At 46.9% G+C, this 14,515-nt stretch overlaps 1 protein-coding gene across 1 annotated transcript in view; it reads right to left on the minus strand.

Moving 5' to 3' along the window:
- The window catches only part of P2RX5 (purinergic receptor P2X 5), a 31,265-nt gene that overhangs the window by 11,928 nt on the left and 4,822 nt on the right, over positions 1 to 14,515 (minus strand). The window contains exons 2-6 of the mRNA XM_081890573.1: positions 7,820 to 7,970; positions 4,378 to 4,449; positions 2,337 to 2,412; positions 1,145 to 1,241; positions 941 to 1,021 (exon numbers count right to left, since the gene is read on the minus strand). Of these exons, the coding sequence (XP_081746699.1) occupies positions 941 to 1,021; positions 1,145 to 1,241; positions 2,337 to 2,412; positions 4,378 to 4,449; positions 7,820 to 7,970 (477 nt within the window). The remainder of the gene's footprint in view (positions 1 to 940; positions 1,022 to 1,144; positions 1,242 to 2,336; positions 2,413 to 4,377; positions 4,450 to 7,819; positions 7,971 to 14,515) is intronic.

Raw genomic sequence — 14,515 nt, forward strand, 5'->3', positions numbered from 1 at the left:
AATTCAAGGGGGAAAAAGAAAAAACGACAATACCTGAATATAAGCTGCTCCCGTAAAACCATGCAGGCACTCACACCCGTTCCGTTTCACCCTATGTCTGTTTCAGCAGCGACATCGTAAAAGGCAATTTTTGTAAGGTCGCGAATTTAAGCCGCACTTTAACTTTTCATAGTCAGAATTTGGGGGAAAAGGTGAGGCTTATATTCAGGCCAATAAGATATTTATTTGCACGATTTGAACTATAAAATGGTGATTTTCTAGAACCAAAATGAGAGTATTCTTAAACATTTTAAAAGGGAAAAAAGCACTGTACAAAACCTCCAATAAACCAGACAGCCAATAAACCAATCGCTGAAAAAAACTCACAATCAATTTTTTTGGGATGTGGGGAAGGAATTCCCCACGTAGGCTTTTTTCTCCAAAAACTTTTTGTAATTTTACAAACCCTTTGGGGGGTTCCCTGAATTCTGTTGATATCTTCCTTGTGCCATTTTGGCAAAATAATGACCTGCGCTTACCAACTGAACATTGGTAATACAGTGGTACCTCAGGTTAAGTACTTAATTCGTTCCGGAGGTCCGTTCTTAACCTGAAACTGTTCTTAACCTGAAGCACCACTTTAGCTAATGGGGCCTCCTGCTGCTGCCACGTTGCCTTGCGATTTCTGTTCTCATCCTGAAGCAAAGTTCTTAACCTGAAGCACTATTTCTGGGTTAGCAGAGTCTGTAACCTGAAGCGTATGTAACCTGAAGCGTATGTAACCCAAGGTACCACTGCAGAGGGAATGAAAGGCGTCTCCTCTGACAAGAGCCTATTGCTGCCGGATCTCTCCTCCATGAATCGGGCTACTCTGATTTCAGAACCATCCGTGCCTCTAGCAGAAGCCGTTCCTTCTGCTGCGACTGCAAAAAGTTCAGCAACAGGGAAGACCGATACTTACTTGGAGAACTTGAACCGCGGGAAACGGATGGAGTTCTTGATGTAGACGGTGAAGTTTTCGGCGTTTGCCAGAAGGGGCTTTCTAAAGGAAAAGCACAGGTTGCTTGGGTTAATGGTTCTTCAAGGAAGTGTGGCACAGTTGGCCTGTATTAAAAAAATTAGAGTGGTTTTAAGTGAATAAATAATGGCAAGAACTAGGACCAACTTTGGCCTGCCTTTCTTCTCCACCGGACACCAAGCTAAGATCTCGCACGTCCCACTCAGGCTGTTCCCAACCTTCAGGCAACGGCCAGTCTTGACTCCTGCAGGGCAGACACAGTTATGGAGGAGGGAAAATCAGCTAGCTGGAATAGTTTGTGGGAGAAAAGTAATATTTGCTAAAACGACAGAGCACACAGCTTTCAAGGGGCTACAGAGAAGGGGAACACACAGCTTGCAGGAAACGTTTGGAAACAACAGCTCACTTTTAAAAGTGAAATATTTTTTTTAAGGTCTTATATATATAATAATTGTTCATAAATGTACCAAGCAAACATAAATATATAAACCACATGTCTGAAACCCCACAGAAAAAGTCCTGAAACCATATTGTCCCTCCCAAATTGACCTCAAATATTTCTCTGCAAGGTCAAAGGAAAATGGAAAAGCCTCCCCATTGTCTTTTCCTTCACAAATCCTGTCTTGAGGGTATATCTGTGTATGAATAGGGTGAGCCTGTGACCTGGCTCAGGAACTAAGTATTTATCATTGCAAAAGACTGGCCAGGCTCCCCAGGTAATCCAATCAAGTGACCATTAACAGTTAACCTGCCAGACAGGAGATAAACAATGCACTCAGATTTCTGTTGTAGACCACCCCTTCTGTGATGTATGTATGATGTTTCTGGGGGTGGTCTTGGACTCCAGGGTGGGCAATTTAAAATGTCTATATAAGGGCAGGCACACCTTGGTTCTGGGTCCTCCTCCTTCTGCTGCGTGTGAAGAGAGCACCCTGTTGCAACAGTTTTAATAAAGATCAGGCTTAATAGCTGCTTTGCTTCTCAATATTCTCTGGTTGGCCTCTGTTATTTTCTCTGACCTATGGAGAACCTACAAAGGACTCTCTATAAGGGCTCTTGTGTCCCCCATAAGGGAATAAGGGCAGATTTTTATTTATTACACTTATTTCAGTTATCGTTCAGCATTCTGATAGCCCTCCTGCCTTTGAAAATCGGGATGGCTTCCCCAGCGATTTAAAAGTTGCCCCAAAAATATAAAATGAAATCAACAGCAGCAGAGGTAACCGTTTATAATGGAAATTTATCTCAAGGCAGAATTGCCCGTCATGCAGCAATTGTTTTGCAACCTGGCCTTTGACACTGGGGAATGGCCTTTAGAAATTGCCTGGGAAGTCCTTACCGTTGCCAGCGACGACGGCTTCTCCAGAATTGCAGTCGCTGTTGCGGTAACAGAGCGCGTCTGGAATGCCAGAGCTCTGTAAGGAAACAGGGAAGAAAATCCCTGAATTAGGGGCGAAGGCAGAGACTGACACAAAGTCCGACACCTGGAGACCTGCCTGGCTGAGCGGGGATTTGAACCCAGAGCCTCCCCAGTCCTGGTCTGATACTCTAACCACTGCGCCACACAAGCATCCTTCCCCATTCTGCACTGGGGAGGGGCTGATGGGAGTTGTAGTCCGTAGCAGCAGGAGGGCAACAGGTGAGTGATGGCTGATTTAGAGGGCCTCCCAAACCTTTTTAATTGGAACTCCACCAATGTCCTTCCTCTGTTTATATGGCCAGGAGGGAGGATGCTATTCCACCCTTGTGGGTGCAATAGTGAACATAAGATCTCAAAAAGAAGCCGCTAGATCAGACCAGTGGCCCATCTAGCCCAAAATCCTGTTCTCACAGCAACATTTCAATGGATTAAAGGTAAAGGGACCCCTGACCATGAGGTCTAGTCGTGGCCGACTCTGGGGTTGTGGCGCTCATCTCACTTTACTGGCCGAGGGAGCCAGCATACAGCTTCCGGGTCATGTGGCCAGCAGGACTAAGCCGCTTCTGGCGAACCAGAGCAGCGCACGGAAACACCGTTTACCTTCCCGCCCGAGCGGCCCCTATTTATCTACTTGCGCTTTGACGTGCTTTCGAACTGCTAGGTTGGCAGGAGCAGGGACCGAGCAACGGGAGCTCACCCCATCGCGGGGATTCAAACCGCCGACCTTCTGATTGGCAAGTCCTAGGCTCTGTAGTTTAACCAGCAGTGCCACCCGCGTCCCTTTCAATGGATTAAGCTAATGTAATTATTATACAGTGGCACCTTGGTTCTCAAACTTTATCCATTCTGGAAGTTTGTTCTGAAACCAAAGCGTTCCACGAAAACCAAGGCGCGCTTTCCCATAGAAAGTAATGCAAAATGGATTAATCCGTTCCAGACTTTTATAAACAACCCCTAAAACAGCAATTTAACATGCATTTTGCTATCTAACAAGACCACAGGTCCATAAAATGAAAGCAATAAACAATGTACTGCAGTCACACAATCAATCAATCAGTAGCTGAACTGGGTTCCACACAGCCACAAAAACAAAACAAAAAAGAACTGCAAAAAAAAAAAATGCAAAATAAATAGCAAAAACAGACAGACCTCAGCGTAATACTCAAAACGGAAGTGTGGCACTCAAATCGGAAGCATAACACTCAAAACAGAGCACGTTCAGCTTCCAAAAAAGTTCGCAAACCGGAACACTTACTTCCGGGTTTGCAGAGTTTGGGTTCCAAGTTGTTTGAGTAGCAAAGTGTTTGAGAACCAAGATACCACCGTACATAATTTCTGTAGAGTAGAAAACCAACGATTTGCAAGTACTACTTGTATTAACTTATTTTGGAGGAACATGCAGGAATCACCAATCCTCTTTCTAACAAAATTCTCCCACACCCCCTGGTGGTCGGGAACCAACGCAAACTTAAACAACAACAACAAGCGGCTAGACCTCAGTGTCCTTCTTGGGAATTCCAGATTGTCAAATCCCAGGTCTCTTAGGTGGTTCTAGATGGCCTATTTAATGTGCATTCAACCTGACTTTTTTGCAGCATCGATCAACAAAGATAGCTATTTAATGAGCATTCATTATTATTTGTTTGCAGGGAGATTATATATGCCTTTTCCCATCACTTTTCTTATTGCAAAAAAAGCCCTATATTTTGAGGGAAGTGGGTTTGCTGTACAAGACCTCCCATTGCAGTATAATTCTGCAACCTGAATTTTTTTGGCATTTAACAGAATCCCACCCCAAAACAGTGTCCGACTGGAAGCGCCTCTATTCCTATCCTGCTGCCATCGGACTGTCCAAGTCATTGTTGCTGAAATCTTTACACATGGTCTCCAAAACTGCTGACCTGCCCACTGTCTAAGACACAAGCACTCACAACGCTTCTCCATGTTCACAAACGCCTACCTCAGCACAGGTGTCCTGCCGTTGGTTTGGAGTGACAATCAAGTTGGTCATCACAAAGAAGACGCTTTCGCCCTAAGGAGACGAAACAGAGAAAAGGGGTTGGGGCAAAAAGAGTTTCAGAATTTTGCTAGGAAAAATCTGACGACTTGAGGACCAAGAAAATAATATGTGGCCTGTGGTCAGAGTGGGCAAAGCAAAGATCAGGCTCTACTGGTCTATACTGGTCATGTTCTTCCTCGACTGTTCGAGGAAGAATGATTCTGAATACCAGATTCTGGAAACCACAGACTGGGGAGAGAAAGTGGTGCTAGACTCAGGTTTTGCTCGTGACATTCTTGTTGGGGCGTCCGGGTAGCTGCTGCGAGAAATCACTATTGTTTTAATTGCTTGTTTTTCTACCTTTCCACGCCAGATTAATATCCTTTATGGAGGAAAAGACTATCAGTGGTTACTAGTTTGTTGTTGTTGTTTAGTCGTTTAGTCGTGTCCGCCTCTTCGTGACCCCCTGGACCAGAGCACACCAGGCCCTCCTGTCTTCCACTGCCTCCCGCAGTTTGGTCAAACTCATGTTTGTTTCTTCAAGAACACTGTCCTACCATCTCGTCCTCCGTTGTCCCCTTCTCCTTGTGCCCTCCATCTTTCCCAACATCAGGGTCTTTTCCAGGGAGCCTTCTCTTCTCATGAGGTGGCCAAAGTCTTGGAGCCTCAGCTTCAGGATCTGTCTTTCCTGTGAGCACTCAGGGCTGATTTCCTTTAGAATGGATACTAGTTAAGATGGCTACTTTTCACCCACACTATTGGAGGCTGTTGTTGGCAACCGCCTGGCTTGAGAGACAATGGAGTCCGCCTCCGGGGGTGAAGTCAAACTGCTCTGTTAGCAGCTCCTGCCTGAGGCTCAAGCCTGAGCAGTGTGTCTGGAAGTCCTGGGCTGCCTCAGACGACAAGACCCGCCTCTCGCCCTCGCTGAGGTGATCCAAAGGAAAGCAGAGCAAGACGTTTGGCAGCAGCTTGGCTGCGGAAGTTGCCAGAAGGAGGTTAAAAGGCGCCATCCAACCGTCTCAGGGTCTTTTCCCTGGAGCCTTTTCTTCTCCTGAGAATATCCTGCAAGGCAGCGGAGGTTTAGCATCAGAGCTTTCCTTCTTCTACATGGGCTCCTTTCCCAGGTGGACGAGCCCCACCTGCCCCTCACTTCCCTCGCAGCGGTTCTCAACCTGTGGGTCCCCAGATGTTGTTGGACTACAACTCCCATCATCCCTGAGCTCTGGTCTTGCTAGCTAGGGGCGATGGGAGTTGTAGTTGAACATCTGGGGACATCTGTTGAACATCTGGGGACCCACATGTTGAGAAAGGCTGCTACTGTTGTAAACAAAAATTGATGTGTCTGGGGCTGGTCTTGGACTCCAGGGCAGGGAATTTAAAAGGTCTATGTAAGGGCAGGCACACCTTGGTTCTGGGTCCTCCTCCTCCTCCTGCGTGTGAGGGGAGCACCCTGTTGCAACAGTTCAATAAAGATCAGGCTTACTAGCTGCTTTGCTTCTCAATATTCTGTTATTTGGCCTCTGTTATTTTCTCCGACTGATGGAGAACCTGCAACGGATTCTATAAGGGCTCTTGTGTCCCTCATAAGGGAATCAGGGCAGATTTTCATTTATTAAAGGGGCATCTCGATGGTCCACAATGCAGGCCTAGATGGGCTCCCTTTGGCCTGACCCAGCAGCTAGGATCCCTTCGAACATCCTTCTGGTAGACATCCGGGTGATTTGCAAGCTGCACGTTATTAAGAGCTACTGACATTAAAAGGCAGCATTGATCATTCCCCACATCTGCAGGTTCTATGAAACCTCCTGTTTCAAGCAGCCGGGCGATTTTAAAAGCACTTTAATTTGCGGCCCGTGGGAGCTACTTCTCTCTCTTCTTAAAAAAAGCCTTTGGCTCACCTTGCACTCCTTGTTTATTGCTACAGTCAGTGGCTATACTTAGCATGGGGCACAGAGCCACATCTCTGCAGAGAGAGGCCCAGGGGACTGGGCTGCATTCACCTTGAAGAGAAACCAGCAAGGAACCACAAAGGCCAGGAGGATTTGCAGGGGAAATCCACAGGCTCAGAGAGTCCTGGCAAGACTCGACGCACACAAGCCTGACCATCCAAATTTGCCAAAGTTGGCAGAGAAGGCGCCCGATGAATCTCTAGCGGCCGAGTTTCTTGTTGTTCTACAGTGAGCTTCACCAACACAGGGGAATGACCAGAGACATTCCTGCAGGTGATCTTTGCCAGGATATAAAAGGTTCAGGCAACCGCTGAGCTACCCTGGACTAAATTAATCTTCTTCTTCTTCCTTGGAGATCACTTGTAGTCGAGTAAGATTGTCTTCCATAAACGCGGTCTTAACAGTGAGTCCGTAAGTGACTGTGGAGGCCAGTTCTGGATCCACACGTCCTTCCACAGTGGGGACATAGGTTTCTGGGCAGGAGTTGATCACGGTGTGGATTTGCCAAGTGTGCCTTCCTCTTAGCACGTTTCTCCCTTTTGTCATGAGTTCGAGCGTCTTCAAAGCCCATGACACCTTTGGCAAGGACTGTTCTCCAACTGGAGCACTCACAGGCCAGTGTTTCCCAGTTGTCGGTGTTTATACTACTTTTTTTTAGATTTGCCTTGAGACAGTCTTTGAAGCTCTTTTGTTGACCGCCAGCATTACACATTCCGTTTTCAAGTTCGGAATAGAGTAGTTGCTTTAGAAGACGATAAGCATCCCCACAACATGACCAACATGACCAGTCCAATGAAGTTGATGTTGAAGAATAATTGCTTTGACACTGGTGATCTTTGCTTCTTCCATTAGTTCACCTGTCTTCCCAAGTGATGTGTAAATAAATAGAACTAATATGAACAGTATAGAAAAATGCACCCAACTAACAGGCACTTACACATTGGTAATAAGGGACACATGAGTATCTATCTCCCCTTTGCAAAAAAGAGGGAAAGTAATAAATATATTTTAATAATGATGGTGATGATGAATGGAAATTTTAAACCTTTTAAAAAACAATGTGGTCATATATAGATGTAGATATAAATACAGATATAAATATAGATATAGACAGATGATAGATAGATATCTATATCTATAGGTAAAGGGACGAACTAGAGCAGCGCACGGAAACGCCGTTTACCTTCCCGCCGGAGCAGTACCTATTTATCTACTTGCACTTTGATGTGCTTTCAAACTGCTAGGTTGGCAGGAGCAGGGACCGAGCAATGGGAGCTCACCCCGTCACAGGGATTTGAACCGCCGACCTTCTGATCGGCAAGCCCAAGAGGCTCTGTGGTTTAACCCACAGCACCACCCGCATCCCCTATCTATATATATCTATATATGAGAGACAAATGTTGATGCTTAGAATCAGGGGAAAGAAGGCAGCAAAACTGTGTCAGTGTGGGTACCTGTGGGGGGATGACATAGTCTGCGACATCCCACAGCCTCTCGCCCAGCTCAGAGGTGTTGGTGAAAGCCACGCCTTTCACCTTGGTGATGACGGAGCTCTGGATAGACGTATCCACATCCTGGTAGCCTTTCTTGACCACGAAGACCCACCTGGAAATGCAACAGAGAGTGAAGCAACAGTCAACACAGAGTTTTCTGAATCAGGGGCAAAATCAGAGCTGTGGTGCATGGTGGGCCTTCTGGACATGCTCAGGGGCATTTTTTTTTAAACGGTAATTAACATCCCATTCGTTTCTGGACTTCACCTTTCCTTTGGGAAGGGGTCATAGCTCAGTGGTAGAGCATCTGCTTTGCATGCAAAAGGGCCCAGGTTCGGTTCCTGGCATCTCCCACAGAATTAAAGACTGGCAGTGATCTATCCCCTTTTTTGGGCTTCAGGTCAAAGTTGTTGAGCTTCTTTGGGGGGGGAGCCAGTGATCTACCAGTGATCTACCACAGATGTCCAGTGATATGCCGGAAAATCACGATCTACCTATTGGACATGCCTGGTCTAGACTGTGGGAATATTCAGGAATGCAGGAGAGGATATATTGTTTGATTATATCCTTCCAACTTGTGTCAACAAGTTGCACAATTTAGCAGAGTAACATTCCCCTTTTTTAAACTTACACAGCGGATGCGTTTGCTCAGGCTCGCTAAAGTCTCTATAATAACTATTCTGGTATTTTCCCCCTTATTCCCTCATAAAAGATAAGATGCGACGCAGTCTTCTATAAAAGTATAAAAAGAGTTTACTCACACATCATTCTGTTCACACTAGGATCCCAGAAGGCAGACTTAGCTTAGAAAAGTACCGTATTTTTCGCTCCATAAGATGCACTTTTCCCCTCCTAAAAAGTAAGGGGAAATGTGTGCGTCTTATGGAGCGAATGCAGGGGGGAGGCAGGCAGGAAAAGCCCCCAAGAGCCACACACAAACTCCGTGCAGCTCTTGCGGGCTTTTCCCCAGGAGGGAGAAGGGACTGACTTCCTCCCGCAAAAGCCCCAAGAGCCGCGTTCCCTTTAAAGAGCCGCGTGGAGTGTGTGTGTAGCTCTTGGGGGCTTTTCCCCAAGGAGGGAGAAGGGCAGCCCGTCAGTGATGCTCTTATTTAATCCAGAACCATGAGGACTAGAACTCTTGTTTTGTATCTCAGGGAAAAGAAGTAGCTCAGTGGCAGAGCCTCTGCTTTGCACGTAGGAGGTTCAGGGTTCAATCCCCATTGTCTCCAGGTAGGGTTGGAAACTGTGGACTGGGAAACGACTCCTTGCGGGAAACCCTGGAGAGCTGCTGCCAGTCAGTGTAGACAATACTGAGCTGGTCTGCTTCAATAAAGGAAGCTGCTAATGTTCGATCAGAAGTCAGTTCTTGGCTTGGGCGAAATTAAAAATAAAGGCTCAAACCAGGCACAAAAGAGGCGGAGAATGTCCTGTGTGAGAGTCGGGAGGCGGTTGAAGGATGGATGGCAGGTAATAGATTGAGGTTGAATCCTGACAAGACAAGACAAGACAAGACAGAAGTATTGCTTTTGGGGGGACAGGGGGCGGGCGGGTGTGGGGGACTCCCTGGTCCTGAATGGGGTCACTGTGCCCCTGAAGGACCAGGTGTGCAGCCTGGGAGTCATCCTGGACTCACAGCTGTCCGTGGAGGTGCAGGTCTATTCTGTGTCCAGGGCAGCTGTCTGCCAGCTCCATCTGGTACGCAGGCTGAAACCCTGCCCACCTGCAGACTGTCTCGCCAGAGTGGTGCATGCTCTGGTTATCTCCCGCTTGGACTACTGCAATGTGCTCTATGTGGGGCTACCTTTGAAGGCGACCCGGAAACTGCAACTAATCCAGAATGCGGCAGTTAGAATGGTGTCTGGGAGTGGCCGCCGAGACCACATAACACTGGTCTTGAAAAACCTGTACTGGCTCCTGGTATGTTTCCGAGCACATTTCAAAGTGCTGAAAAGCCCTAAATGGCTTCAGTCCAGTATATCTGAAGGAGCGTCTCCATCCCCATCATTCAGCTCGGACACTGAGGTTCTGGCGGTTCCTTCCCTGTGAGAAGTGAGGTTACAGGGAACTAGGCAGAGGGCCTTCTCGGTGGTGGCGCCTGCCCTGTGGAACATCCTCCCACCAGATGTCAAGGAAATAAACAACTACAGTGGTACCTCTGGTTACGTACTTAATTCGTTCCGGAGGTCTGTTCTTAACCTGAAACTGTTCTTAACCTGAAGCACCACTTTAGCTAATGGGGCCTCCCACTGCCACTGCGCCGCCGGAGCACGATTTCTGTTCTCATCCTGAAGCAAAGTTCTTAACCTGAAGCACTATTTCTGGGTTAGTGGAGTCTGTAACCTGAAGCGTCTGTAACCCAAGGTACCACTGTATCTTTTAGAAGACATCTGAAGTTTTTAATGTTTGATGTCTTATTGTGTTTTTAATATTCTGTTGGGAGCCGCCCAGAGCGGCTGGGGAGACCCAGCCAGATGGGTGGGGTATAAATAAATCATCATCATCATCATCATCATCATCATCATCACTACTATTACTTTGGAATAGGTTTCATTTCCAGGAATATTTCCAGTTTGGAAGCTAGAAGTCCTAGGAATTGCTGCCAGGAGCGCCTGGGCACTCATTGGTGCCTCCCTTTGTGAGTCTTTAGGTGACCAGGACTCCAGCCCTCCTGATGCACAGATTGGATTGTGGGCTGACTCCTTTCCCTACTTTGGAATTCTCTACATACCTCAGCTGGAACGGCAAGGCAAAGCAAGTCACTGGCTTCTCTATGAGGAGGATAAAGCATTCCCTGTTGAATTTCTGCCTGCCTCACAGCTAGTAAAAGTCACCGTAGCCATGTGTGATGGGGAGAGAAAGATGGTGCCATTCTCGGGGGGTGGGGAGTCTGCTTTCTTCCTAAACGAAATCTTGGTGGTATCACCACCTCAACGTGGCTTAAATTACTAACTTGTCAAGCCCAGGCGGAAGCAGGGAATTAAATGTCCCGTAATTAAACGCTGACAGCTGCGTCAGAAAGTATGTCGTTCGACAGCCACGTGCCACGTAAATGACTGTCACATCCTTGAGCGCCCACGCATCAGAGAGGCATCTTGGCTACAGGGAAGCAATTTGCTCTCCTTTGATGCCTACAGGGTTCTGGGTCATCACATCAGCCGTCTCCCAAGGGAAAACTCATGCACACTGCCCTGATAGAAAAATTTAAAAAGTGCAACCCATAATATCTCCCTAAGGAAAGTAGAATTCTGCAACTTATAGAAAAAATGCGGTGTTTTAATTGCACTCATAATGATGCTGATGTTTCTCTTGGCTTCTGTTCCCCAGCTCAAAGGAAACTGTATAATAATAATAATAATAATAATAATAATAATAATAATAAATTATTATTATTATTAATTATTATTATGACACTCATCTCGCTTTATTGGCCGAGGGAGCCAGCATACAGCTTCCAGGTCATGTGGCCAGCATGACTAAGCCGCTTCTGGCGAACCAGAGCAGCACACGGAAACGCCGTTTACCTTCCCGCCAGAGCCGTACCTATTTATCTACTTGCACTTTGACGTGCTTTCGAACTGCTAGGTTGGCAGGAGCAGGGACCGAGCAATGGGAGCTCACCCCGTTGCAGGGATTCGAACCGCCGACCTTCTGATCGGCAAGTCCTAGGCTCTGTGGTTTAACCCACAGCGCCACCCGCGTCCCTAATAATAATAATGATAATAGGCGATAAAACATCAACATTAAAAACTTCCCAATACAGGGTTGCTTTCAGATGTCTTCTAAAATTCAGATAGTTGTTTATTTCCTTGACATCTGATGGGAGGGGGTTCTGCAGGGCAGGTGCCACCACCAAGAAGGCCCTCTGCCTGGTTCCCTGTAACTTGGCTTCTCGCAGGGAGGGAAGCGCCAGAAGGGCCAGCGTCCTCGGAGCTGGACCTTAGTGTTTGGGCTGAACGATGGGGGCAGGGGGACAGATTGGTGTAACAGCTTGATCTTTTTATTTTTGTTTAATTACGCATTGTTTGCTGCTTCCTATTTGCCAAGCACAGCCTGAGGATCGACTCCCGCCCAGAAACCAATGTCCCCACTGTGGGAGGACATGTGGATCCAGAATTGGCCTCCACAGCCACTTAGGGACTCATTGTTAAAACCGTGTTTATGGAAGACGATCTTACTCGGCTAGGAGTGATTGATAAAGAAGAAGAAAAATAGGGAGGACTTGTCTCCTTGCCAAGGATACGAACAGGAAAGATGAGTAGATTCCAAGAAACATCACAACCAGAGGGGAGGAGATGGATGGCGAGAGAGGACTGTGTTGGAGGGAGGATGAGGATACTGGTGAGATTTCACAGGCAGATGTCAGATGCTCATCGAGACCCAACAAAGGCATTCCAGCGTCACAACTGTCCTACCTCGCAAGGTCGGCGCAACCCCTAGAACCAGGACAGTCTGCCTTATCCATTGCCTTGGGCTCCTTCTTGCAATCTGCTCCTCTGTTTCTCCTTCAGCATCTGTGCTGAAGAAGGACATCAACTCAGGGAAGGGAATGAGGGCTTGTGTTTCTTCCTCTGACTCAGGGGTCAGCAAACTTTTTCAGCAGGGGGCCGGTCCACTGTCCTTTAGATCTTGTGGGGGGCTGGACTATATTTTTTTGGGGGGGGAAATGAACCAATTCCTATGCCCCACAGATAACCCAGAGATGCATTTTAAATAAAAGCACACATTCTACTCATGTAAAAACACGCTGATTCCCGGACCGTCCGTGGGCCGGATTTAGAAGGCGATTGGGCCAGATCCGGCCCCTCGGGCCTTAGTTTGCCTACCCCTGCTCTGACTCATCTGGGCAGAGAAAGAAACAGAAGCCCTGGTCAAAGTGGTATTCGGTGGAAGGACAGCAGAGCCAATGTGGCTCTATCCTCCTTCATGGATTTGCCCGGTTCCTCTTTTAAAGCCAAATGGACAAAACTGATGAACGGTGTTGTCAAGATGGCAAAACGCACAGGAAGAATTAGAAACCAGGAAGAGGTTTAGCGGCATTAAGATAAATTCAGCAGTGCAAATAAGTTCGGACAGATGTAATAATGGAACACAGAACGGTTTCGTTTTTGTAAAATACGCAGGGATTTATGATATGCAAAATGAACCACGGAAAGGGAAGTCATGGATATTTTAAGGATGTTTAAATGAGTGTTTTAAATTGTAAAACAGAAATTTTACAAACACACACACACCCCAGGAAGAGAAGGTCTTTAATAAAGAATGGGAAAAGTTTATGATTTATTTTGGGGGGGGGACAATTGTAAACATACAATTGACAGGTAGGATTGACAGAAAACTTGTGGTAAAAACTTGAACTAAGGATTTATAAAAATAGAGTTACGATAGAGATGCAGAGGGGGAAATCATTACATTCAGATCCATGATGGGGGGGGAAGTCAGAAGGGATTAGATGCTTATGTATTTAATCCATTCGTTTATGCAAAACAGAAAATGCAAAAATAAAATTTATTAAACAAATAAATAAAGCCGTACAGGTTGGGGGCCGATCACTACCTCGTGTGGGAGAGAATTTCTAGAAATGAGGGAGATTTTCAGGGGGGGCACTGATGGGCACCAGCGCACATCGCTTGCCTGGCAGGATAGAGCCCCTTTTAGCCCTATAGGCACATGCCCCCTAAGTGGTTGTCCTTGGGCTGAGAAGGGTTTGCCACCTCCCTGGGACATGAAGTCACGGTGGGCCACGCCTGCTCCTGAATTCTGCAGCACCGATGGATCACTGCGCTAAAGCATCTTCCACGTTGCTGCCATGGCAACCTGATCTGCTGTCATGTGCTGAATGGGGCTTTGCAGAAGAGCAGCTGAAAGCCAGTTGCAGGCAGAGGAAGTCCCGGCGCTGATTTACACAGAGTCAACTCCATTGGGCCATCTAACTCAGTGTTGTCTGCACCGACTGGCAGCAGCTCTCCAGGGTTTCAACCAGGGAATACCGTATTTTTTGCTCTATAAGACTCACTTTTTCCCTCCTAAAAAGTAAGGGGAAATGTGTGTGCGTCTTATGGAGCGAATGCAAGCTGCGCAGCTATCCCAGAAGCCAGAACAGCAAGAGGGATCACTGCGCAGCGAAAGCAGCAATCCCTCTTGTTGTTCTGGCTTCTGAGATTCAGAATATTTTTTTTCTTGTTTTCCTCCTCCAAAAACTAGGCGCGTCTTATGGTCTGGTGCGTCTTATAGAGTGAAAAATATGGTATATCTCAGCCCGACCTGGGAAATGCCATTGGGAACTGGACCTGAGACCTTCTGCATAACCACCGAGTTCTGAGCATTCCCTAAAAACAAAGCAAGATTCTAGTCCTCATGGTCTCGAACGAAAAGTTTAATCAGGAGCGCAGGAAGTTGCTTTGTACGGATTCAATCGATAGCGACAGTCTGGAAGAACGCTTGGCTGTGTCTACATGCACTGACTGGCAGCAGCTTTCCAATGTGGGGAGCTTTTAGATTCTTTTTCACAAAGGGCAGCAAATATGTTCCAGCAGCCTTAAGGGTTTTCAACGCAAAACCCGTTTCCCAACTCCTGTAAGCTGCAAATGTCTGGCATAATGGGGACCTGCCAAAGCTAGATGGCTTTCAGGCAAAATTTCTACGATCTCTGCTGCAGGT

This window comes from Podarcis melisellensis (genome assembly GCF_964234715.1).
Source record: "Podarcis melisellensis genome assembly, chromosome: 15".
Taxonomy (NCBI): domain Eukaryota; kingdom Metazoa; phylum Chordata; class Lepidosauria; order Squamata; family Lacertidae; genus Podarcis; species Podarcis melisellensis.